The 27,756-nt window shown below is 41.6% G+C and overlaps 1 protein-coding gene across 1 annotated transcript; it reads right to left on the bottom strand.

The window, feature by feature from the left end:
• Nucleotides 1-1,718: 1,718 nt before the first annotated feature.
• On the bottom strand, nt 1,719-27,217 carry PRSS38 (serine protease 38). Its single transcript, XM_030844808.2, has 5 exons — nt 27,046-27,217; nt 26,689-26,851; nt 25,830-26,101; nt 2,450-2,592; nt 1,719-1,973 (listed from the first exon to the last, which is right to left on the bottom strand). Exons 1-5 carry the CDS (start codon nt 27,215-27,217, stop codon nt 1,719-1,721), a joined length of 1,005 nt encoding a protein of 334 aa, XP_030700668.1.
• Nucleotides 27,218-27,756: the final 539 nt, after the last annotated feature.

Below are 27,756 nucleotides of genomic sequence, written 5' to 3'. Positions count from 1 at the left end.
GATAGAGGAGCAACATTTCTGTGACCCTAACTTCAGCAGAAAGGCACTCAATGTTTCCTCACTAAGGAAAGTGCTAACATTTAGGCTGAGGTATATATATCTTATTATCCATTGATTCCTTTTTTAAAAGTTGGAAATGGGTTTTGAATTTGTTAAGCACCTTGTCATTAATTTTATTCTCCTTAGAAAAGCAATTAGTATGGTGAATTATATCTATCGGTTTTCTAATACTTAATCATCTTTGCATTACTGGAATAAATCCTACATGATTATAATGTACTATTTAAAAAATAATGTTGAATTGTTTGTTAATCTTTCATCAGGATTTTTTTTTAATTGACAAGTTGGATTGTCTTAATTGTTTTCTGTGTGATCAGTTTTTGTCTTCACAACATTCTGCTCCCTTGTCTGTGTCTGGAACAGCATGGACAGCACTGGGACAATCCTGTGGTTGAAGGTCTGATATGATTCCCAAGGAGGCCATCTCAGCTAAGGACTTTTACTAGGATGGAGAATTTTTTCTTAAATTTCCCCATTTCTTCTATGGAAACTGGTCTCTAGTCTTCTGTCTCTACTGTGGTTAGTTTTGGTAAATTAGTTATTTCCTAAAAAGTGATACTTTTCATTTTGAATTTATTTATATAGAGGTGTACAGTATCTCTCATGATTTCTTAAATTTTCTGCGCTTAATTGTCGTTTCTTGTTTTGTGTATTTTTGGTCTTACATTATATCTCTTTTTGTGTGTGGCTGCATTGGGTCTTCGTTGAGGTGCGCGGGCTTCTCACTGCAGTGGCTTCTCTTGTTGTGGAGCACGGGCTCTAGGTGCGCGGGCCTCAGTAGTTGTGGCTCGCAGACTCTAGAGTGCAGGCTCAGTAGTTGTGGCACACGGGCTTAGTTGCTCTGCGGCATGTGGGATCTTCCCAGACCAGGGATCGAACCCGTGTCCCCTGCATTGGCAGGCGTATTCTTAACAACTGCACCACCAGGGAAGTCCCCTCACATTATATCTTGATTATATTCATGATTTATTTTCCTACTTCTTGATTTTTTTTCAAAATCTATATTTCTAAAATGCTAGTTTTAGTGTTTTCTGATGTTTGGCTATTTATTTCTGCTTTTATCTTTTTTAGTTTCGTGTGCCGACTCTCAGCTCATGTTTTCCATTTTCCAAATTAGATGTTTGAATATTTAAAACTCTTTGATATTGATAGGTCTAAGTTTTTAAGATGACGACCTTCCCTTTGCCCTGGCTTTGGTCACACCCTGGATTCTATATCCAGACACCAGGGTTTGTATGGCTATCCTTTCCAGAGATGCTGCAGTTTGGTTTATCCTTCTCCTCTCACCCTTCTGCCTGTCATTGTGATAAGGCAGGGTGATGAACATACTCTGTGTGCATGAGGGAGCCTGCACTCTGGATAGAAAGATGAACATAAGACTTCTGGGACACTTGCTTTGTAAATATTTAATATCTTACCAAATCTCAGGTGCCCAGAGCACTCAACCAATGTGCTCTGCTCTCCCATGTACCCCTGCCCTTCTGTGATGAGACCAGCCTCTGCCTTCCTGGGTGTGGCCCTGGTCAGCCTCCTCTTGGACCTCGCATGTGGGCCTGGCTGATTGCCCACACCTTGCTCAGGTGTGTGAAGACTTCGGCTGGAGCTGGGTAGGAACAGAGGCATGCTGCCATGAAGAAGCTGGATGAGGGCTGTGGTCCTTACAACATTGACAGGACAGCCAGTGAAGTCACAAGGACATTGATGGCAGCCCCCAGAGTGGAGGAGAGGGTAGGGAGTGGCTGAAGAGGTAAGGGTGTGTTTTCTATGTGATAACGAATCCATTCTGAGAAAAAGGAGACTCGGGCATAAACTGCAGGATACATAGGGTATGTACAACCACGCCCCCAGCTCACTACTCCAATTTGCATCCAGGTGCTGTTGAATTCACAGACAAGTGGGCCCCCAGAGTCACCCTGGAAAAAAGAGGAGTTTCTTGTGAACTGGGAGTTTGGGGCCTCCTGCATGAGGGTGGCCCAGTGCCAACACTGTGTGATGGGGCCAGGATCCTGCCACTCATGCAGCCCCACCTTGTCAGTGAAGAGGCCCTGCTGCAGGCAAGCAGTGTTCACTGCATTGTCCTGCAAGTAGAGGGTGGGTGCTATGGAGTGACAGTCAGCAGGCATGGCCCCTGGGCAGACGTGGAGCCCTGGGCTGCTCTGGCCAGCACTGGGGTCCACAGGGCCTGACTGAGGCCTGTGTTCCATTTGCACATAAGCTACCCTGTGGCTTCCCACTCAACCCATGGCTGCATGGAGATGTACTTCTGATCCCCACAGGAGCCAGGTGGTCTGGGACCACCTACCCAACTGGCAGAAGTGCCCCGGGCTTAAAGCAGATGGAAGATCTGAAGTCCCTGGGCTTAGCCTCCCGCCCCCACAGTGTGTTGTACCTCACAAGCAGTCTTCATGTTCCTGAGGTCCCCGGCACACAGCATGTCCGGCAGAATGTAGGACGTGTGTCCATAGAGCATCTGGCATAGGGGCAATGGGACCAGAGGCAGCTGCACCTCCTGCAGCTTGTCTGAAGTGTCTCCTGTCAGAAAGGAGTGCAGGCCCAGTGAATGGTCTTCTCACACCTGTTCCACAGGGCACACCAAGCCCCAAGGCCTAGTGGGCTCACACTGGAGTTCCTTCTCTTACTCCCACCCTCCACATGGCTCCTTTCTCTGCAATGGGGACTCAGGCTTTGGTCAATAAAGTTTAAACATATGTCACATGACACTTCCTAAGAGAGATGTAAGAGCCAGGACTTGGTTCAGCCCATTACATTCCCATTGCCGTGGCTCAAGTGCAAACAGCTCCATCAGCTGAGCCCCTGGGTGAAAGTGAGCACATGACACAGTGCGTGCAAGAAAGTAGCCTCCAATTTTTGTGGGTTGTCACTCCATGTGTCCTTGTCTATGCCAATGGATATAGTAATTGCTCCCAGAAAACTTGCACTTTCCTGACCAATGTGCAAGTGGGCCTGCTCTACCTGGAGAGGAGCTGTTCTCACAGGTTAAAGACTCAAACGATTGGGTATCAAGTGGGGGCATGTATTTGGGTATGGCATAGCCTGCGGTAGGTGCGGAATCAGTTTTAGAGCTAACGAATGTGTACCTCGAAGGAAGAAAATGGGAAGCAGAATATCAGCAGTGTTTGCGGTTGCTGCTGTGTTGGCAAGTTAATATCAGGAGAGGAGCCATGGAAGAATTAGATGATTGCAAATAGGAATGCAGAGCAATAGAAGAAGTCAAAAAACTCAGGGTGGGGGATGCTGGAGAAGCAACACAGTGAAATGCAGTTAGGAAATACTTTTAACTACTAAGCCAGCTAAAAATCTACCTGAGGCCTTTCATTGTGCCCACAGTGGGGTGACTGGGAGTGAACTTCCCTCTACCAGAAGCTAGCAGTAAACATGTCTACCCAGCAGGCAATTATTTTCCATTGGACCTGAGTCAGGGCAGGGCTGTGGCCCCTGAGCAAAGAGAACAGATGAGGCAAGGTCTACAAGGGCCCCATCATCCTGCCTGGGGCACACTCCAGGCTGTGGCATGAGAAGGAGCACAGGCAGCTGGAATCCGCAAAGGCAGATGCCAGAAGGAGGGTGCTCCAGAGAGAAGGACCCTAGAGGGAACACAGGGGGCCTCAGTGCCCCAAGTCTGCCGTTGGACCCCGAGCCATGTGTGCAGAATGTACAATTCCACAGGAAGGGCAGAATGGCCAGGTTAGACTTCACAGTTCCCAGAGTCAAGAGTGGAGAGTCTTGTGGAGCAACCAAGACATTGAGTGAAAACAGTGTAGATGCAGGGTAAAATATCCCTTACACAGATGCCAAGGCCCACATGGAACCAGGTGGACAGAGGGCCAGAATGATGAGCTCTGCACAATTATTAGCACAGCACAAAGGAAGAGGTGTATCACAGAAGTGGAAGGGAGAAGTCAGCTAGCTGTAATTTCAATGAGTTCTTCAATTGTGGGCTAGTGTGCCAGTTCAGAATGATGAGAAATCAGACAAGAGGAGGATTGCACTCACTGGTAGGTCTTTCCCTTAGGTCTCCACTAGCAGCTCATGAAATATACTCAGGGCACGGCAGGGGTCCACAGAGAGGGCACCTCAGTGCAGGTGTTCAGAAAATGACCACTACCACTGGGGACCTGTAAGAACACAGCTTGCTTCCCTACTCACATGTGGAGCAGAAGCCTTCTACTGGTTGTGTGTGTGGGGCCACCACATACTCCTGCCCTCAGGACCTGGTACAGGTGGACTATTCTGGAGGAAGAGTAGAAACAAGCCCTACATCCCTGGAAAATCTGAGGTGCCAAGAGCCCACATCAGTAATACGAGAGGTCTGCTAACATGAGGGCAGGGTCTAGATTCTCTCAGAACCATCACAGATATAAAGCAGAGCTTAGCTGCCCCAAAGGTAGAGTAGTGGTGCACAGAGGTCCATTTCCAAATCTAAGACCTACAGCTCTGCCTGAGGCTGAGGCTGGGTCAGGGGATCAAGTTTCTCCTTCTCAATAGCAGCCTAGTAATGAATACCAAGAACAGCAATTTTCTTCTGGAGGGCAGGCAAAATGTGCTGTGGATGTACAGAGATGTGAAGTGAAGGGTGAAGCAGGAACAGAGAAACACTCCAGGTCTCACACAGAGCACAACATTGCAGCAGCCCACCATGGAGGGACCTGAGGCCTCTGGTGCTCTGAAGTCAGTAAGAGCAACAACAGAAGCCACAACCCAGCTCAAGTTCTCACTAGCCTGAATCAGCCCTGTCCCACCCTACTAATGCTTTGGCAGAAGAAGAGGAATGCCTATTTTGGGGTACAGAGACTTTAGTCTTAAATATTCTTCTATAATGTCTAACATTCAACCAAAAATTAAAAGATACACATATATACACACACACATGCACAGACACAAAGGTATGGGGAAGGCAGGAATAAAACACTGGACCCACTGTCAAGAGATAAAACATTGAATACAGTCAGGCCCAGAGATGACCAAAATGTTGAAAGTATATTTAAGGAACATTAAAATAACTATGATTAATATGTTGAAGAAATTATTAAGAAGTAAACAACAAGCATGCAAAGAATGAAGAATTTAAGCAGAGAAGTAAACAACAAGCATGCAAAGAATGAAGAATTTAAGCAGAGATATGGAAACTACAAAAAAAAAAGGACCAATTGGAAATGCCAGAAATACACATTATCAGAGATTAAAAAATTACTTCATTGGGTGTATCAGCAGACTGGACACAAATGAGGAAAAAATCAATTAATGTGAAGATAGGTTAATAGCTATTACCCATGCTGAAACACAAAAGGAAAAGAGTGGGGAATAAAGCAAAACAGAGCACTTATGAGCTGTGGGACAATAGCAGCATAACATATGTGGAATTATTCCCAGAAGAAGAGAGTACAGGGGATAAGAAATATGTGGAAATATAATGGCCAAGAAATTTCCAAAATTAAAGACTATAATAACCAGAGATTCAAGAAGTTCAGAGAGCCCCAGGCCAGAATAAAACAAGCAAACACATACACTTAGAAACATCATAGTCAATGGAATTCCCTGGTGGTCCAGTGGTTGGGACTCTGCCCTTCCACTGCAGGGGGCATGGATTCAATCCTTGGTTAGGGAGATAGGATCCTGCAGGCCGCATGGCAGAAAGAAAGAAAAGGAAGGAAGGAAGGAAGGAAGGAAGGAAGGAAGGAAGGAAGGAAGGAAGGAAGGAAGGAAGGAAGGAAGGAAGGAAGGAAGGAAGGAAGGAAGGAAGGAAGGAAGGAAGGAAGGAAGGAAGGAAGGAAGGAAGGGAAAGAAAGAAAGAAAGAAAGAAAGAAAGAAAGAAAGAAAGAAAGAAAGAAAGAAAGAAAGAAAGAAAGAAGAAAGAAAGAAAGAAAGAAAGAAAGAAAGAAAGAAAGAAAGAAAGAAAGAAAGAAAGAGAAAGAAAGAATCATAGTCAAATGGCTGAGAAAAAAAGTCAAGGAAAAGCCTGAAGACAGGGAGGGTGGGGAAATATTTCATACAGAATATCACGAATAAGAGTTACAAGTTTATCATCAAAAACTATGCAAACCAGAATAAAATGAAGCAGACTCTTGCAAAGCAAATTAAAACCAGAAAACCATCTACCCAGAATTCTGTATCTAGAATTATCTTTCAAAACTGAAGGTAAAATAAAGACTTCTTCAGACAAAGAGATCTGTAACTCTTATTCATTGCTGACAGTGTAAAATTGTACATACATTTTGGGAAATCCTTTGTAGTTTCTCAGAACTGCATAAATAAGTAAACACATTGTCATGTATGCGCCCAAGAGCAATGAAAGCACATATGTAGAGAGAGTTGTAAGAGAATGTTCATAAGAGTTTTATTCACAATAGCCCCAAACTGAAGCAACCCAAATGTCAGTCAACAGAAGAATAGACAAATGAATTTTGGTATTTATGTGATTAAATATTCCTCAACAATAATCAAAAAGGAACTAATGATACATGCAAAACATGAATAAATCTTACAGAGTATATTGAGCAAAAGAGTACTGTAACTCCATTTATATAAAGTCCAAAAATATAAAACTCATTAATGGGGACAGAAATGAGAACAATACTTACCTTAGAAGAAAGAGTTTGGCTGCAAAGCAGTAAGAGAACTTTTTGAGATGATGAAAATGTTAAATGTATTGATTTGAGAGTTTCACGAATGTTTATAAGAAAAAGAAACAATCCTAAAAGCTAAAAAAAAAGACCAGAGAAGCTCACTGAAGAACATTCAAAGAAGAGGTGAGTGTGGGAAACAGTGTGGTCTTGTGAGCTGAGTGTCAGAGAGTTCTTTTTGTTGGTAATTTTCAGAGGTTTGCTGGTGTGGAATAGGAGAAGAGGGAAATAAAGAAGAAATATGTATTGTATTGAAGTCAGAACGCATGTAATGTTATCTAAGCGACCTAAATAAAGATGGGGCTACTTTCTAGTTATTTTTGGTTTGTTGGCCTTGACTGAGAAACTGCAAAACTGCATTAGGTGGCCCTAGGGTTACTTGGACCACTTTTTTTTTTATTGCAGTACACGGGCCTCTCACTGTTGTGGCCTCTCCCGTTGTGGAGCACAGGCTCTGGATGCGCAGTCCCAGCGGCCATGGCTCATGGGCCCAGCCTCCCCACAGCATGTGGGATCTTCCCGGACCGGGGCATGAACCTGTGACCCCTGCATCGGCAGGCAGACTCTCAACCACTGCGCCACCAGGGAAGCCCTTGGACCACTTTTGATTTGTGCATCCTAGAGCATGTTCTTGCATTCTAGATGGTTCTCTCACTGAGTTCTGCTGAGGGGAGGCCATAATGCTGTGGTTGTATCTTGAATGAAGGGTAAGTCAGGCCCAGGGTCTCATACAGGATGAGAAGATATATAAAGGCAGCTTCCAGCTAGAAGAGAATGGAACCTGCCATTCTTTTATTTAGGTCCAACCTTCCCAATCTGTGGCATTAGTTCCTGAGGGGTAGTGGATTCTATGCCCCGGAATCCATGTATATACCATGATTGTCTGTGAGAGATTTGTGGAGAGGATCCTGGGAGATGGCCAAGCAGGAAACACGGAATCTCTCTCCCACCAGGACAACTGCACTGGCAGAATTTGTCTGATGTAAGTATTTTGGAACTCTAGAATCTGTTGAAGGCTTGGAGGGTAAATTGCAGTCAACTTTAGTCAATTTCAGCTCTTAGCACAGTAACAGCTACAAACCCCCACCCCTGGGACAGGCGGCTGTACACATATTCCTGGAGAGCTTGCACACAGCATGTGAGAGCCAAGGTGAGCAAAGAAGACCCTGTCCTCTGTATATTGGGGATCTGTGCTTTGATTGCTGTTCTGATCACAGAGGTACACACAAAGAGGGAGGCAGCCATTGTTGTTGCATCTCTCCCAATTGTCACAAGCACCTACTGCTCCAGATGAAGTGACTTCTAGGGAATTTATGGGGCCATGGCCCTTTTCTCCCTTCATTTTTCTGTTTTTGGGATCCAGACATTAAAGACTAGGACATTCAAAAGCAACTGAATATATGGGGAAAATTAGAAAGTAACCATGCATGCCCAGGTAAAGGTTCAGAAAAAACATAAGATCTCAACCTCAGACTGGTCCTCTGCACAGAGACAGCCTACAACAATCACTAACACACACAAATTTTTTTAAACCCAGCAAACCCTGGGTAAGGGGGAGGATCTGATTTCCATAGCTACCACATTGTTAGATTAAAATGTCCAGTGTTCGACAAAAAAAACCACAAGACATACAGAGAAACAGGAAATGGCTCAATCAAAGGAAAAATATAATTAACAGAATCTGTCCCTAAGAAAGACATAAAGGCAGATATATTAGATAAACTTTAAAACATGGTCTTAAAAATGCTCAAAGAACTAAAAGATGTGGAGAAAGTCAAGAAAATAATGTGTGAGCAAAGTGGAACTATCAACCAAGATAGAAAATCTAAAAACAAAACAAAAAGGAGGGGCTTCCCTGGTGGCACAGTGGTTGAGAGTCCGCCTGACAATGCAGGGGACATGGGTTCGTGCCCTGGTCCGGGAGGATCCCACATGCCACGGAGCAGCTGGGCCCATGAGCCATGGCTGCTGAGCCTGCACATCCGGAGCCTGTGCTCCACAACGGGAGAAGCCACAACAGTGAGAGGCCCGCATGCCGCAAACAACAACAACAACAAAACAAAACAAAAAGGAACTCCAAAGCTGAAAAGTACAATGACTGAAATGAAAACTTCACTAGATGGATTCAAAGGCAGCTCTGAGCAGGCAGAAGAAAGAAGCGGTGAACTTGAAGATAGGACAATAGAAATTATTGAGTTTGAGGAACAGAAATAAAAAAGATGGAAGAAGGGCTTCCCTGGTGGCGCAGTGATTGAGAGTCCGCCTGCCGATGCAGGGGACACTGGTTCGTGCCCCGGTCCTGGAAGATCCCACATGCCGTGGAGCGGCTGGGCCTGTGAGCCATGGCTGCTGGGCCTACGTGTCTGGAGCCTGTGCTCCATGGCGGGAGAGGCCACAACAGTGAGAGGCCCGCGTACCGCAAAAAAAAAGATGGAAGAAAAGCAAACAGAGCCTAAGGGACCTGTGGGACACCATCAAGAAGGCAACATACACATTATGGGTGTCCCAGGAGAAGAGAGAGATAAAGGGGCAGAAAGAGTATTTAAGAAATAATAGCTGAAAATTTTGCAAATTTAATGAAAGACATAAATATAAAAATCCAAGGGGCTCAACAAACTCCAGGAAAGATGATTTCAAAAGGATCCACACTGAAACACACTATAATCAAACTTTCAAAAGCCAAAGCCCAAGAGCGAATTCTGAAAGCAGTAAAAGAGAAGAGAATCATCACATACAAGGGATCCTCAATAAGATTATCAGTATATTTCTCATCAGAAACTTTGGAGACCAGAAGACAATGGACAGATATAGTTAAAGTGATAAAAGAGAAAAACTGTCAAACCAAGAATTTTAATCTGGCAAAAGTGTCTCTCCAAAGTGGGGAGGAACCAAGCTATTCTTAGAAATTCCTAGATAAACAAATGTAGAGTGGGTTTGTGACCACTAGACTTGCCATGCGAGAAATGCTCAGGGGAGTACTGCAGGTAAAAAAAAAAAAAAGGACACTAGACAGTAACTTAAAGGCATATGAAAAAATGAAGATCTCGATAAAAATAAATACATTGTTAGTGATAAGAGCCAATATTATTTGTTTTTGTTTGTTTCTTGCGGTATGTGGGCCTCTCACTGTTGTGGCCTCTCCCGTTGTGGAGCACAGGCTCCGGACGTGCAGGCTCAGTGGCCGTGGCTCACGGGCCCAGCTGCTCCACGGCATGTGGGATCTTCCCGGACCAGGGCATGAACCCATGTCCCCTGCATCGGCAGGCAGACTCTCAACCACTGCACCACCAGGGAAGCCCCAAGAGCCAATATTATTGTAGCAATGTTTTGTAACTGCACTTTTTGTTTTCTACATGATTTAAAAGACCAATGCATTTTAAAGAATTGTTAGTTTATGTTTGGGAGCACAAAATGTATAAGATGAGATTTTGTGACATCAACAACCAGACTGGCTGTGGATGGAACTCTAAAGGAGCAGAGTTTTTGTATGTTATTGAAGTTAAGCTGTTGTAAATTCCAATTAGAATGTTAAAGGTAATCCCCAAGATAATCACAAAGAAAATAGCTATAAAATATACACAAAAGGAAAGAAATTTAAACATTTTACTACAAAAAATCAACTAAATACAAAAAAATAGTCATGCAGGAAATTAGAGACAAAAAAGCTATGGGGCATATAGAAAACTAGTATCACAAAGACAGAAGTAAGTCCCTCCTTATCAATAATTACTTTAAATCTAAATAGACTTAAACTCTCCAATCAAAAGGCAGAGATTTTCAGAATGGATTAAAAACATGTGACCTAACTATATGATGACTACAAGAGTCACTTGAGATCCAAAGGCACAAACAAGTTGAAAGTGAAAAAATGGAAAAAGATATTTCATGCAAATAGTAACCAAAAAAGAGCAGGAGTGGTTATTCTAATATCAGCAAAAAAAAAATAGATTTTTAAATCAAAAAAGTTTATAAGAGACAAAGAAGGACATTACATATTAATAAAAGACTCTAAACAGCAAGAAGATATAACAATTATAAATATTTACATCAAAATATATGAAACAAAAACTGACAGAATTCAAGGGAGAAATAGAAAGTTCTACAATAATATTTGCAGACTTCTATACCTCTCTCACAATAATGGATAGGACAATCAGACATAAGATAAACAAGGAAACAGAGGACTTAACACAATAAACCAACTAGATAAAATAGACATATACAAAACATTCCACCCAACAACAGCATAAACATTTTCCTCAAGTACACGTGGGACATTTTCCAGGAGAGACCATATTTTAGGCCACAAATTAAATCTCAATAGATTTAAAAATATTGATAGGATGAAAATTTCATGACATTGGACTTGGCCGTGATTTCTTGGATACAACACCAAAGGCACATGTAACAGAAGAAAAAATAGACAAACTGGACTTCATGAAGATTTTAAAATTTTGTACACAAAAGACACTATCCACAGTTGCCTTTTTAAGGCAACGTATGGTCTAGGAATAAATATTTGCAAATCATATATCTTATAAGGTATTAGCATCCAAAATATATAGAAAACTCCTAAAACTCAACAACAAAAAAACCCAAACAACCCGATTCCAAAATGGGCAAAGAATTCAAATAGACATTTCTCCGAAGAAGACATATGAATGGCCAATCAACACATGAAAAGATGCTCAACATGCACATCAAAACTGCAATGAGATACCACTCCACACCCATAAGGATGGCTACCATCAAAACACAGAAAACAACAAGGGTTGGCAAGGATGTGGAGAAATTGGAACACTTGTGCACTCTTGGTGGGAATATAAAACGGTACAGCTACTATGAGAAACAGAATGGAGGTTGCTCAAAAAATTAAAAATATAATTACCATTTGACCCAGTACTTCTATTTCTGGGTATATACCTAAAGAATTGAAAGCAGGGGCTAAAATAGCTATTTGTACATCCATTTTCATACCACCATTATTCACAATAGCTAAAACATGGAAGCAACCCAAGTGTCCACTGACTAATGAATGGATTACCAAAATGTGGTGTATGCACACTATGGAATATTATTCAGCCTTCAAAAGGAATGAAATTTTGCAGGCCTAAATAGACATTTCTCCAAAGAAAACATACAGATGGCCAACAGGCACATGAAAAGATGCTCAACATTGCTAATCATTAGAGAAATGCAAATCAAAACTACTGGTGTATCACCTCACACCAGTCAGAATGGCCATTATTAAAAAGACTACAAATAATAAATGCTAAAAAGGTGTGGAGAAAAAGGAACACTCCTATACTGTTGGTGGCTTCAGCCACTATGGAGAACAGTATGGAGGTTCCTTAAAAAACTAAAAATACAGTTACCATATGATCCTGCAATCCCACTCCTGGGCATATCACCCAGAGTAATTCAAAAAGATACACGCACCCCAATGTTCATAGCAGCACTATTTACAATAGCCAAGACATGGAAGCAACCTAAATGTCCATTGACACATGAATAGATAAAGAAGATGTGGTATATATACACAGTAGAATATTAGTCATCCATAAAAAGAATGAAATAATGCCATTTGCAGCAACATGGATGGATCTAGAGATTATCATATTAAGTGAAGTAAGTCAGACAAAGACAAATATCATATGATATCACTTATATGTGGAATCTATAAAAATGATACAAATGAACTTATTTATAAAACAGAAATAGACTCACAGACATGGAAAACAAACTTATGATTACCAAAGGGGATAGTGGGGGTGGGGGGAGACAAACTGAGATATATATACTACTATATATAAAATAGATAAACAAGGACCTACTGTATAGCACAGGGAACTATATTCAATATCTTATAATAACCTGTAATGGAAAAAATATCTGAAAAAGAATATATATATATATAGAGAGAGAGAGAGTTTAATGGGTATACAGTTTCAGATTTACAAGATGAAAAGAATCCTGGGGATGGATGGTGGTGATGGATACACACCAATGTGAATGTATTTAACACCACTGAACTGAACACTTAAAAAAAGTTAAGGTGGTAAATTTTATATTTTGTGTATTTTAACACAGTAAAAAAAAAAAAAGATTTGTGCTAAGAAGTTCCCTCAAATGAGAAGACCCAAGAGGGTCAGGATCATAAAGCAGATACAAGTTACACTGTACTAATTTCCCTATTTGAGAGATGTTTACATAGGTATGCATTATATTATTACAAACAAACATAAAGAGGATCACGTATGAACCAATGAATAATGTTTTTTGAACCATGAATTAGGATGACTCCCATCCTCTGCCCCTGATGGCCAAAGAAAGCAAGATAGACAGATACCAGACATATGAAATGACACTGGATGTCTGATAAGGGAGAGAGGACTGGGATGAACTTGGGAAAGGTCTCCTAGAATGAGAATATCGTGGAGAATTCATATGATCTGGGCCTACAGAGATCGTGGGTGTGCATCCCCCCGTTCCCCTGCAGAGGTTGGGGTGCAGAGATTTGTAAGATAAACCTGGGGGACGAGAAATATTGCTAGGAGATGAGTGGTCCTGGTTTCAGAGTAAACTGAATTTGAGCGTTGGGTCAATCATTTCCTGAATGAGGTTAAAAATGAGACTATTGAAAAGTATGTTGGAAGATTACTGAAGGTTTAAAGCAACAATAATGTCAATATAGTGTGCAGAAGAAAAATATAGAACAATAGCATAAGGAATTGAAGGGGGAAATGGAGTTATACTATGTTAAGTGTTTATCTGTTAAGCAGTAAACTATAAACTGAGGGGAGATGAATTTCATTAATTAATCCAATTCTCCATACTTTCCTACATATATGCCCTTTGCCATATGTTTTTGCAGTCACTCCCATTGAGAGGTGTAATGTATTTTCTCAGTCCTTAGGTCTGAATTTTGCCACATGACATGCTTTGTCAATGGGATTTGAGCAGAAGTGTTGCAAGCAAAGGCTTCAAAAAGTGTTTTGTTTCTCCCATAATTCAAAAAGAGTCATGTACCACAACATTCATTGCAGCACTATTTACAATAGTCAGGACATGGAAGCAACCTAAGTGTCCATAGACAGATGAATGGATAAAGAAGATGTGGCACATATATACAATGGAATATTACTCAGCCATAAAAAGAAATGAAATTGAGTTATTTGTAGTGAGGTGGATGGACCTAGAGTCTGTCATACAGAGTGAAGTAAGTCAGAAAGAGAAAAACAAATACTGTATGCTAACACATATATATGGAATCTAAAAAAAAAAAAAAAGATTCTGAAGAACCTAGGGGCAGGACAGGAATAAAGATGCAGATGTAGAGAATGGACTTGAGGACACTGGGAAGGGGAAGGGGAAGCTGGGGCGAAGTGAGAGAGTAGCATTGACATATATACACTACCAAATGTAAAATAGATAGCTAGTGGGAAGCAGCCGCATAGCACAGGGAGATCATCTCGGTGCTTTGTGACCACCTAGACAGGTGAGGTAAGGAGGATGGGAGGGAGATGCAAGAGGGAGGGGATATGGGGATATATGTGTACATATAGCTGATTCACTTTGCTATACAGCAGAAACTAACACGACATTCTACAGCAATTATACTCCAAAAAGATGTTTTAAAAAAGGTGTTGTGTTTCTCCACCACTGCCTGTGTACATTTTCTGGGCAGCCTGCTGGACAGTGAAAGATGCATGAATCAGAGTCTAGCACTCCAGCTCAGTCTGTCACAGGCCAGCCCATAGAGAGACAACCATTAAATACACAGGCAAGCTCAGCCATAACCAGCAGGACCACACAGCTCAAGACCTGTTCATGTAAAAGTGTTGCCAGTCTGGGCTAAAAGGTAGTGTGATGTTCGAAATGTCGAAAAGGCTCTGGGCCCCAGGAGAGGCTGGGAAATTTGCTCAATGTGGTATTTTTCAAGGCCCTTTTAAGAAGTAGCTAAGGAGCAGGATATCTCAGAGAACAGTGCCAAGAGCCATGGAAAACAATGAGTCATTCAAAATCTTAGCAGGTTTATTGTAGAAATTGGGGAACTAATTCTAAAATTCATATGGAAACGCAAAGGACCCAGAATGCTCATGATAATCTTGAAGAAGAGAAACAACTGTGGAGGATGTGTTAAGACCAGACTCATCATAAAGTTATGATAAACACAGCACTGTTGTACTGGAGAGATCCATGTGGCAGAATAGTAAGCCTGGAAGTAGACCCACACACATACGGTCACAAGATGTTTGACAAAGGTGCCAATACAGGTCAGTGGGAAAAGGCGATATTCTTTACAAATGGTTCTAGAGCAAGTGAATATCAATATAGAAAAAAGTGAACCTTGTTTTTTTTCTCACATCACATGCAAAAAATTAATTTTAGATGGATCTTATAACTAAAGGTAAAAATTAAACTCATAATGCTTCTAGGATAAATGGAGAAATTATCTTCATGAGCTTACAATAAGCAAATCTTCATAAGCAGGACACAAAAGACCCTACATATGAAAGAAAAAAAGCAAGCCATAGTCTAGCAGAGAATATGTACATACCTATCAAAGTACGTGTATCTAGAATACATAAAAAATTCTACAAATCATAAAACCTCAAGAGGCTATCACGACACAATGATCGGCATAGCTAAAGTGAAAAAGACTGATACTATCAAGTGTTGGCAATGATGTGGAGCAACTAGCACTCTCATACATTGGTGATGGGAATATAAAAAGTCACAACCAGTTTATAAAGCTGTTTGGCAGTTTCTAATAGAGTTAAAATTACCCCACCCTATAGCCAACACATTCTATATTACCAAGTATATCCCCAAGATAAGCAAGTACGTTTGTTCACAAAAGGACTTATACAATAATATTTGTTGTAGATTTTTTCATATGACCTAAAAACTGGGGACAACTCAGATGTCTATCTAAAGGAACATGGATAAAAGAAATTTTGCCAAGTTGATACAATGGAAGATTAAATGACAGAAAAACAAGACGACTACTGATATGAACAACAATGTGGATGAATCTCACAAATAGCAGGATGAAGGAAAGAGAAAAAAGAACACATGCTGTGTGATTTCTTAAACATGAGGTTTAAGACAAAGCATATCTGGGCTTCCCTGGTGGCACAGTGGTTGAGAGTCCGCCTGCCAATGCAGGGGACACGGGTTCATGCCCCAGTCCGGGAGGATCCCCCATGCCGCACAGCGGCTGGGCCCGTGGGCCATGGCCGCTGAGCCTGCGCGTCTGGAGCCTGTGCTCCGCAACGGGAGAGGCCACAACAGTGAGAGGCCCACGTACCGGAAAAAAAAAAAAAAAAAAAGACAAAGCATATCTAAGATTCCACTGCCAAATCCAAGGTCATGAAGATTTACTCCTATGTTTTCTTCTAAGAGGTTTTTTTGTTGTTGTTTTTTTTCGGTACACGGACCTCTCACTGCTGTGGCCTCTCCCGTTGCAGAGCACAGGCTCCGGATGCGCAGGCTCAGCGGCCATGGCTCACGGGCCCAGCCACTCCATGGCATGTGGGATCTTCCCAGACCAGGGCACGAACCTGTGTCCCCTGCATTGGCAGGCGGACTCTCAACCACTGCGCCACCAGGGAAGCCCCTAAGAGTTTTATATTAACTCTTAATTTTAGGTTGTTGACCCATTTAAAATTTTGTGTATGGTGTGAGATGGGGGTCCAACTTCATTCTTCTGAATGTGGATATTCAGTTGTCCCACCATCATTTGTTGAACAAACTACTCTTTCCCCATTTAATGGAGTGGCACCCTTGTCAAAAGTCAATTGGTTATAGATGTTTGCATTTATTTCTGGGCTTTCAATACTATTCCACTGATCTATATATCTATTCTTATGCCAGTACCACATTGTTTTGATTATTGTAGCTTTGTAGAAAATTTTGAAATCAGGAAGTATGAGTCTTTCATCTTTGATCTTTTTCAAGACTGTTTTGGCTATGCAGGTTCCCTTCCAATTCCGTAGGATTTTGAGGATCAGTTTTTCCATTTCTGCAAAATGTTGGAATTTTGATAGAGACTGCACTGAGTATCTAGATCACTTTGGGGAGTGCTGACATCTTAACAGTATTAAGTTTTCCAATTCAGGAATGTGACTTGTCTTTACATTTATTTAGATCTTGTAAAATTTCTTTTAGCAATGTTTTGTAGCTTTCAGTATACCAGTCTTTCACTTCCTTGGATAAATTTATTTATAGGTAATTTTCCTTTTGGATGATATAGAATTGTTTTCTTAATTTCCTTTTTCAATTGTTCATTAATGTGTATAGAAACTGATTTTGTGTGTGTGTGTTGATCTTGTGCCCTGCAAATTTGTTGAATTTGTTTATTGTCTGTCTTCTACGAAGAGAGATAGTTTTACTTCTTCATTTCCTATTTGGATGCCTTTCATTTCTTTTTATTGCCTAATGTATCTGTCTAGAGTCTGGTACAACATAGAACACTAGTGGTGAAAATTAGCATCCTGTCTTGTTCCTGATATTAGGAGTAAGTTCTCAGTCTTTCTTCACTGAATATAATGTTAGCTGTGAGTTTTTCATAAATGCCTTTAATCATCTTGAAGAAGTATCTTCCTATCCCTAGTTTTATGACTGTTTCTTTAAATTATGAAAGGATGTTGGATCCTGTCAAATACTTTTTATCCATCATTTGAGATTATCATATGGTTTTTTTCCACTTTTTAATGTGGTATATTACATTGATCAATTATTGTGTGTTGAACCTCCTTTGTATTCCAGGAATAAATCCTACTTTGTTGTAGTGTATAATCCTTCTAATATACTGTTGGATTCAGTTTGCTGGTATTGGTTGATGATTTTTGCATATATATTCATGAGGGATAGGGGTCTGTGATTTTCTTTTCTTGTGGCATCTTTGTCTGGCTTTGGTGTCTGCGTAATGTTAGCCCCATAGAATGAGCTCCTCTCCTATTTTTTGGAGAATCTGAAAATAATTGGTGTTAATTTTTCTTAAAATGTTTGGTAGTATTCACCAGTGAAGTCATCTGGTCCTGGACGTTTCTTTGTTGAGAGGTTTTTGAATACTGATTAAATCTTTTTACTTGTTATAAATCTATCCAGAAATTTTATTTTTTCTTGATTCAGTTTTGATAATTTGACTGTTATAGTAATTTTCCCATTTCATGTAAATTATCTAATTTTTTGACATAGAATTCATTGTAGTATTATCTTATAATCCTTTTTATTTCTGTAAGGTCAGTCGTGATGTTCCCTGTTTCATTTCTGATTTTAGCTATTTGTACTTTATCTTTTTTTTTTGTGGTCAGTCTAGCTAAAGTTTTGTTAATTTTGTCAATCTATTCAAATAACTAACTTTTATTTCATTCACTCTAATTTTTTCTATTCTCTATTTCATTTTTTTCTGCTCTAATCTTCATTATTTCCTTCCTCTTGCTAGCTTTGGGTTTAGCTTGTTCTTTTTACAGTTCCTTAAGTCATAAAATGAAGCTATTTATTTGAGGTCTGACTTCTTGTATAGCTATAAATTTCCCTCTGAGCACTGATTTCACTGCATTCTATAAGTTTTGGTAATGTGTTTTTGTTTTTATTCATCTCAAAATATTTTCTAATTTAATACGTGATTTCTCCTTTAATCCTTGTTTGTTTAAGAGTTGTAACATATTCTTTGGAAATAAGGAAAGTAAACCTAATTGAAAGAAGTATAATGCTAGGAATAAAGAAATTAGATTAACATGTGCATAAAGCCAGATAAGCATGTGCTGTATAAAACAGCAATAAAAGAGAATAATCTTGATTGTATAAAAAAGATGGAATGAAAATACTGGAAAACAGTAACATACAAAATGGAAGTAACATATGAAATAATAAAACATATATGTTCATATATATAAATATATGAAACAGGGTATTTTTTCCTTTGGATAACATGTATAACTGAACATACATGAGTATATATGTTCATAACTCATGTATGTTCAGGTGTGCATGTTAAAAAGTTAAGAAGAGCTACAAGAAGATTAAAAATTGGAAATTTTTTTTTTTTTTTTTTGTGGTACGTGGGCCTCTCACTATTGTGGCCTCTCCTGTTGTGGAGCACAGGCTCTGGACGCGCAGGCTCAGCGGCCATGGCTCACGGGCCCAGCCGCTCCGCGGCATGTGGGACCTTCCCGGACCAGGGCACGAACCCATGTCCCCTGCATCGGCAGGCGGACTCTCAACCACTGCGCCACCAGGGAAGCCCAAAAATTGGAAATTTAACTTGCAGAACAGTAGACAGTAAAAAAGTAATATAGAAAATCAGGGACTTCACTGGTGGCGCAGTGGTTAAGAATCCACCTGCCAATGAAGGGGACACGGGTTTGAGCCCTGGTCCGGGAAGATCCCACATGCCACGGGGCAACTAAGCCCATGTGCCACAACTACTGAACCTCCATTTTAGAGCCTGCAAGCCACAACTACTGAGCCTGTGTGCCACAACTACTGAAGCCCACATGCCTAGAGTCCATGCTCCACAACAAAAGAAGCCACTGTAATGAGAAGCCCGTGCACCACAACGAAGAGTAGCCCCCACTCTCAGCAGCTAGAGAAAGCCTACATGCAGAAACAGACCCAACACACCCCAAAATAAAATTAATTAATTAATTAAAAAAAAGGAAATCAGTCTATTGGAAAGGGAGAATGACAGGCAAAATATTTAAAAGAAAGCAGCAAACAGACAGTACAAAATAATAATTTAGAAATAAGTCTACACATGAGATTTCTGGCTAGGATGGAGTAAAGAGGTCAGCAAACCCTTTCTCCAATAAACAAGTATAAAACTGAACAAAATTATTTTTAAAAATTTCAGGGCTCCATAGGTCAAACAAAAGCAAAGGAAACTTGAGAGGTGCTTATTCATGAACAACTGGTAGAACTTTGGGTAACAATGGCAAAAGTCTGACCTAGTTGTCTGGGGCTTCACCACTCTTGACACTCCTCTATCTCTGCTCTGTCACTGTGGTAGTTCTACCTTGGTAGGGCTGGCTGGGAAAGCAGTTTTTCTGCCAGAGGGAGAGAACTTGATTTGGAGGGGACAGCTGAAAAAAACAACACTTTGTACTGTCATTTAAAGTATTTAGGTTTGTAGGAAATGAGCAAGGAAGACCTAAAGCAGTATTGGTCGGAGACTGTCATTCTGGGTGGGGTGAACAGTGTCTCTGATGGAAATTTATGGGGACTCTGGAAATAAGAGAGCAATAGAAAGGCTAGATAAACCTCCACTGATCCCTGGGATGACTGTGTAACTATATGTATAAACATGGAGGCACAAGTGGGCTCAGTGAAAAGTAAAAGCTGAGGCAGACTCAAGAGTCACACAGACTCTAAATGTGTTCACCAGCCTCCACACAAAACCCACTGTCAAAGGTGGAAGACTTAGAAGTTTGAGATGCCCAAATCATTGGCTAACCAATGAGATATTAAGACACAGTGGTGACACTTAGGAATACAGAATAAAAATAATAAATAGAAGAATTAAGAATAAAAAAATGAGCACAGACCTCAGCAACTACAAACTACAAGAGAGATTCTGCAAACTAAGTCCAGGCAAATTACTCAAAACAAAGCAAAAGAAATCAAAACCTTCAGGGAAAATCAGAATCCAAAGTTCTTACAATGTTTTATGTATGTCCAATTTTCAACAATAAAAATTCTATGCAAAAAATAGGAAAGTATGACCCATATTCAGGAAAAAACAAGTCAATATAAAGAAGCTCTGTGTGGCCTCAGGTGTTGATTTTAGTTGATAAATATTTCAAAACAGTTGTTATAAGTATGTTTAAAGAATTTTTTTAACTACATTAAAAAAGTTAAATGAAAATATCATGATAATGAGTCAACACATAGGGAATCTTAGCAGAAATACAAAAACTATAAAAAAAGAATAAAATGAAAATTCTAAAGTTGAAAAGTTCAGTAACCAATATTAATAATTCAGTAGGTTGGATCAACAGAAGATATGAGATAGCAGAAAAAATAATCAGTGAAATTGAAGCTAGATGAGTAGAAGTTATCTAATTTAAAACACAGAGCATAGACTTCCCTGGTGGTGCAGTGGTTAAGAATTTGCCTGCAAATGCAGGGGAAATGGGTTTAAGCCCTGATCTGTGAAGATCCCACATGCTGTGGAGCAACTAAGCCCATGTGTCACAACTACTGAGCCTGCACTCTAGAGCCCACGAGCCACGACTACTGAAGCCCATGTGCCCAGAGCCTGTGCTCCACAACAAAGACAAGCCACTGCAATGAGAAGCCCACACACTGCAATGAAGAGTAGCCCCTGCTCATCGCAACTAGAGAAAGCCCAAGAGCAGCAATGAAGACCCAATGCAGCCAAAAATAAATTAATTCATTTAAAAAAAAGAATAGAGCAAAAAAAGTGAAGAAAAGTGAACAGACCCTAGAGACCTGTGGATGCCATGAAGCACATCAACACACATGTAACAAGACTGCCAGAAAGAGGGGAAAGGAGAGAGGTGAGAAGAGGAGAGGAAAGAGAGAGAAAGGGAGGGGGGGAGGGAGAGAGAGAAGTGCAAAAAAAATTGAAGAAAATGTGGCCCAAAACATCCTGAATTTGATGAAAAAGAATCTTCATATCTGAGAATCTCACTGAACCTCAGGAAAGATAAACACAGAGATACACATCTAGACACAATATGATTAAACTCCTGAAAACCAAAGACAAAAGACAATCCTGAGATCAATAAGAGAAAAGCAACCAATTACATGGTGATAAACAGTATGGTTAATAGCTGACTTCTCACCAGAAACAATGAAAGCCAGAGGCAGTAGAACAACAGGCTCAAAAGTGTTGAAAGAAAAAACCCTTCAAGAAAGAATTCTGTATCCAACAGAACTATCCTTCAGACATGAAGGTGAAATCAAAATATTCCAAGATAAATGATGTATAAATATATGTATCTATTATAGATTTTCTTTGTGGTTAACATGTGGTTAGCATTATATAATGCTTCTATATATACACATGATTATTTTACATTGCTGATCTTTTATTTTCAAATGCATTTTAACAACACTGCATTTTTACTCCCCTTTCTTCAAGATTACTGTTTTTGACATCATATTTTACTTCTTTTTGTTTTGTGTATTACTTAACTACTTATTGTGGATATAAATGGTTTTGTTACTTTCATCTTTTAACCTTCTTACTAGCTTTGTATGTGGTTGATTTACTATCTTTACTGTATATTTGCCTTTACTGATGAGCTTCTTCCTTTCATAATTTTCATGTTCTAGTTGTGGCTCTTTTTCACTTAGAGAAGTCCCTTTAACTTTTCTTGTAAAGCTGGTTTGGTGGTGCTGAACTCTTTTAAGTTTTCTTGTCTGTAAAACTTTGGATCTCTCCATCAAATCTGAATGAAAGTCTTGCCAGGTAGATTATTCTTAGTTGTATGTTTTTCCCTTTCACTCTTTAAATACACCATGCCATTCCCTTCTAGCCTACAGAGTTACTGCTGAAAAGTCAGCTGATAGCCTTATGGGAGTTCCCTGTATGTAACTTGTTGTTTTTCCCTTGCTGCTTTTAATATTCTCTCTTTATCTTTATTTTTTGCCATTTTAATTACAAGGTGTCTTGGTGTGGTTGATCCTGTTTGGGACTCTGTGCTTCCTGGACCTGATGTCTGTTTCCTTTCCCCAGTTAGGAAAGTTTTCAGCTATTATGTCTTCACATATGTTCTCTGCCTCTTTCTCTCTCTCTTCTCATTCTGGGACTCCTATCATGCAATTGTTAGTATGCTTGATGTTGTCCCAGAGGTCTCTTAAACCATCCTCATTTCTCTCTATTTTTTCTTTTTTCTGTTCTGTTCAGCTTCATTGATTTCCACTACTCTGTCTTCCAGCTTGCGGATCCGTTCCTCTGCATCATCTAATCTATTGTTGATTCCTTCTAGTGTATTTTTCATTTCAGTCATTGTATTCTTCATCTCTATTTGGTTCTTCTTTATATTTTCAAATTCTTTGTTAAAACATCTAACTGCTCGCTCTGTTCATCCATTCTTCTCCTGAGTTCTTTGGTCATCTTTATGATCACTACCTTGAACTCTATCAGGTAGATTGCCTATCTCCACTTCACTTAGTTCTTCTTCTGGGGTTTCATCTTGTTCCTTTATTTGGAACATGTTCCCCTGTCACCTCATTTTGACTAATTTGCTGTGTTAATATCTATGTATCTGGTATGTTGACTGCATTTTCCCACCTTGGATAAATAGCCTTTTGTAGGAGACATTCTATGCATCCCAGCAGTGTAATCCCCTCTGGTCACCAGAGCTATATGCTCTAGTGATGCCCCATATGTGGGCTGCGTGGGTCCTCCTACTGTGGCAAGCTGAGTTCTGAGGACTGTCTGGTAGGCATGGCTGACCCCCAGTCAGATTGGTTGCCAGGCCCTGCTTTGTGCGGAGGCTGCCAATTGATTGTTGGTGCCAGGTCATGAGGTGGCTGCCTGAGTAACACTGTGGGGTCCTGGTGCTAGTGCTGGCTCACTCGTGGAAAGAGTCAAGGTTCTGGTGTGGGTGATTGTGGGGTCAAGATTCTTGGACCTAGTGTTGGCCTACTGGTGAGTGGGGCTGGATCCCAGGGTGGTTGGCTGAGGAGTCCAAGATATCTCAGAGCTGGTGTTGGTCTGCTGGTGAGTTGGCTGCTTTCTACAAGATAGGGTGAAAGGCTGTGCTGTTTCTGGGGTGAAAGGCTGTGGTGTTTCTGGGGCTGGTATACGCCTGGTGGTGTGTGGGGCCAGTGGCCAGGAGATCTGGACCTGGTGTCTGCCCACTGGTGGGCAGATGCCAGGTCCTGGGGTTTCTCGTTGCAGATCCTAGGGGCCCCAAATCTTGTGTATTGCTCTGCTGGTGGGCAGTGCTCAGGCCCAGCTTGTCTCAGGGCTGGTGCCAGCTTGATGGAAGGTGAGCTGGATCCTGCCATAGTAGGCTGTGTGCCTGCAGTTGTCCTGGGCCTGTTGTCCACCCACCGGTGGGTGAGGCTGGTCCTGAGGCCAGAGCCAGCTCACTGATGAGTAGGGACAAGCCCCAGGGGTTTCTGGGGCTTGTGCCTCCCCACTGGTGGATGGAGCTGTGTCCTGGTGTCTCTGGCTGCAGGGCCTTGTGTGCCCTGGGTCTACTGCCTGCACAGTGACATGTGGGGTCAGGTCCTGAGCCATCTGGTAGACAGGGCCATGTCCAGTGGTGGCTGTTGTCTCAGGAAGTCTTAAGGTAACCTGTCTATTGGTGGATGGGCCTGTATCCAGCCCAGCTAGTTGCTAGAGTTGAGGAGTCCCAGTACTGGTGACTATAGGCTGGTGGGCAAGGACAGGGCTGAGTTCTGAGGCTAATAAGCTAGATGGAGGATTCCAAAATAATGCTTGTCAACACAAATGTCCATGTGGTAGAAAGAGCTCCCCAAAATAGTGCCACCAGTGTCTGTGTCCCCAGGGTGAACTCCAGTTGCCTCCTGCCTCTCTGGGAGACCCTCCAAGATCAGTAGGTGGGTCTGACCTATGCCCCTTTCAAATCACTGCTTCTGCTCTGGGTCCTGGAGCATGTAAGATTTTGCATGTGCCTTTTAAGAGTCTTTATTTCTCACAGCTTTCTGGGTCTCCCAAAATTAAGCCCTGTTGGCCTCCAAAACCAAATATTCCTGGTGCATGACCCCAGGACTGGGGAGCCCAATGTGGGGCTCAGACCCTTTACTCCTTGGGGAGAAGCTCCATATTTGTAATCATTCTCCTGTTTATGGGTCAGCCACCCAAGGGTATAGGTCTTGACTATACTATGACTTTGCCCCTCCTATCCATCTCTTTGTGGTTCCTTCTTTATATCTTTAGTTGTAGAAAACCTTTTCTGGTGGATTCCAGTCTTTCTCATCAATAGTTTTTGTATCAGTAGTTGTAATTTTGGTGCTCCAGTGAGAAGAGGTGAGCTCAGGGTCTTCCTATTCCACCATCTTGGCTATATCTCCCTAACTCTGGTCTCTGTCTTTTGATTTACGAGTTTAACCCATTTACATTTAAAGTAATTACTGACAAGGAGGAACTTGCTTCTGTCATTTTGCTACTTATTTTCTACATGACCTATAGCTTTTTTCCCCCCTCATTTTCTTGTATTCCTGTCTTCTTTGCATTTAGTTGATTTTTTGTAGTGAAATGTTTAAATTCCTTCTTAATTTCCTTTTGTGGTTACCATGGGGACTACATTTAACATTTAAAGTTTTAACATTCTAATCTGAATTTATATCCACTTAACTGCAATAATGTTTTTTTACTTAAGTAAACCAGATATGAAACTTTCTTAAACTGGTGTAAGATATCAATCTGAAATCTCCAAACCAAGCCACAGACTTAATAGTAAACCATTAGAAGCATTTCCATTAAAATAAAAAACAAGAAAAGTAGACCTAGCAACATTTCTACTAGAGGTTCTAACCATTGCAATAAGAAAAATAAATAAAAGATAAAATATAGGAAAGGAAGTGATGAAACAATATTTATTTTAAGAAAATATGATATTAAAAAATCTAGAACAATTAAATAATCAACTGATAAAATATTATAAATGAGTACTATATGGTGGCTGGAAACAAGATCAACGCACAGAAATCAACAGCTGTGTCTGATTAGCAAATGCAATTAAAAATAATCTTTTAAATAACCATAAAAATTCTAAATTATGCAGATTTAAACCTAGAAAGAAAGTGCAAGGCTTTTATGGATAATTAGAATAAATAAAATGTTTTTTCATAGGTTAAAAAAAGATTATCTCTAAATTGAATTTAAAATCGTAAGAAAAACTATGTTTGGAAATTTGTGTTCTCAGTATACTAAATATTCATTCCACACTCAAAGTAGATGTAACTACTTCTCTGTAAACAACAAAGCCAGCCAGGAGTAAAACAAAATTCTACATTGACAGAGAAACAGATAGCGATTGATGGATAGGGATTCCAGTCCTCAGATACTTGCAACCCCTTAATGGACAGAACATGTTCTCTCCTGTAATGTCATAGAGCCATCATCCCTTCCACAAGCGCCAATAATGGGATCGACCCTGCACTTTGTTTTCTTACCTTGTTGGGAGATGGATCCCCATCCTGTAGCCCAGCAAGAAAGGTTCGAAAGAGTCACATCTGGGGGTGCAATACAGATGGGAAGCACAGAGTCGGAAAACACAATGCGAGTTTTCAGCTGCACCAGAGCGATGTCGCCTCCAACAGGATGGTACATTTCATATGTGGGGTGTATGATCACCTTATTCACCTCAAACCATTGGGTGTGATTGCCTGCAACCCTGAGGTCCACAAGGCCCACATACATATCAAATGCTTCAATGACCTTGTTCCTGTAGGGACAGAGGACAAAGGCATAGTGGTTTGAGCACTTTGAACCTGGGAAGAGGAGCTTCCATGAGATCACAGACTCAGGGAGTCCTGGAGCATGGCAGCCTGGGTATCCAAGCTCTCAGCCAGGATGTGGAAAGCAAGCCCTTCCAGCACATTAGGGACCTGACTGTCTGGCAGAATTGCTCCCAACAAAATCCTGACCTGAGCCCATGGAGGATTCAGGGACCCACCAAGACCTGCTGGACAGCCCAGGATGGTGAGCTTGTCAGATGTACAATGAGCTGCCAATGAAGATAACTCTTTCATCACCTCTCATCCTGTGATTTGTCCTCTCTTCTCTCCTCTCATCTAAGATGTGGCTCCTCTCCTCACCTCTCATCCTATTATGTGGTTCCACACCTTTCTGGAAGAGCTGATGTCCCTAAAGGAGCCCTCAGCCCTGTGCAAGAAACTGTAGTGGATGGAGCTGTGTGCTGGGTCCCACTCTCTCCCCTGCCTCCAAGAAGTCCCAGTCCTATGTGACCCACGTGGTTGGTCGTGCAGCCCTAGACCTCCATGGGAATGGTATCCAGCACTGCCCACTCACCTGCCAAAGCAGTGGGCGGCTGACAGGATCCAGTATTCATCAATGATGGACCCACCACAGATGTGGAAGCCTGCATAGTGCACACTGACCTGCCACGGCCACTTTTTCTCAAGGGTATCCACGCCTCCCATGATCCTCCCCTGCCTATGACGCTGGCCACAAGCTGAGGAAAGAAGGACCGAGTATGCGAGTAGCAGTGGCACCAGGGCAGGGCTGGCCACAGGCAAAGCCGAGGAGGGTGAGTGGGAGGAGGGAAAAGGGGGAGGGCCGCGGAAGACTGGGTCTCCACCCTTGGGGGGAGGAAGGCCGGGATTCACCGCAGGGACCACCGCCAACCCGGGCTTGGAGGGGTCCTACCCACATCACGGCTAAAGGCGACCCCTTCACTGGCAGGGTGCCTGTGGGCCGTGGCTGCAGCCTGGGTGTGAGGCAGGAGAAAGAGGAGCAGAAGGAGGCTCGGGGTCCTGGACTCTCCAGGCCCAGTGCGAGGGCCGGTCAGATCGGCGGCCATGACGTGGGAGTGCCTCATGGATGCGAGGGCTAGAGCACGCAACCTGTGACGTCACAAACATGCGACAGTGCCCAGGCACACGATGGCATTAAAGCGTGACAGCATAAGCACCGGCTCTGTCACTCCTCAGCTGGGAGCCAGATCTCAATGGTCCTCCCCTCCATCACCCCCCAACCCTGCTATGGCTGGCTCACTGTGGTCTCATTCCCTAGAGGGTAGTCAGTAGACTCTGGGTGGTCTTGCTCCCCGGATGGTGGTGGTCATTGGTTTCTCTCCCCACTCTTGGCTGATGCAATGGAAAGAATTTCGTCCTGTGTCTCCCAACATCCAGCCAGTAAGCTGGGGTTTGGTCATGTCTCAGTTGCAGCATTCCAGAAATGTACAAACACTTTTCACGCCTCTTCTTGATCACATTTGCTAATGTGCCATTGAATAGAGCAAGTTATACAGGTGTTGGGAAAAAAGCGATGGAAAAATGCCTTATACTACTTAAGCCTTCTCTCTGGAAACTTCAGAACTCTGCTGCTGTGACAATACATACGGAAATGAACAGGACT

Source organism: Globicephala melas, chromosome 3 (genome assembly GCF_963455315.2).
Source record: "Globicephala melas chromosome 3, mGloMel1.2, whole genome shotgun sequence".
Classification (NCBI taxonomy): domain Eukaryota; kingdom Metazoa; phylum Chordata; class Mammalia; order Artiodactyla; family Delphinidae; genus Globicephala; species Globicephala melas.
The sequence above is the reverse complement of the archived record's forward strand: the minus strand, read 5'-3'. Positions and strand labels throughout refer to the sequence as shown.

What these genes read in the sequence shown, in the direction of transcription:
- PRSS38 (XM_030844808.2), bottom strand. Translation starts at nt 27,217, where the DNA reads ATGAGGCACTCCCACGTCATGGCCGCCGATCTGACCGGCCCTCGCACT. An exon ending in GCCGCCCACTGCTTTGGCAG is followed by an intron (nt 26,102 to 26,688) that starts GTGAGTGGGCAG and finishes CTGTCCCTACAG; the next exon opens with GAACAAGGTCATTGAAGCAT. An exon ending in GGGATCCATCTCCCAACAAG is followed by an intron (nt 2,593 to 25,829) that starts GTAAGAAAACAA and finishes CCTTTCTGACAG; the next exon opens with GAGACACTTCAGACAAGCTG.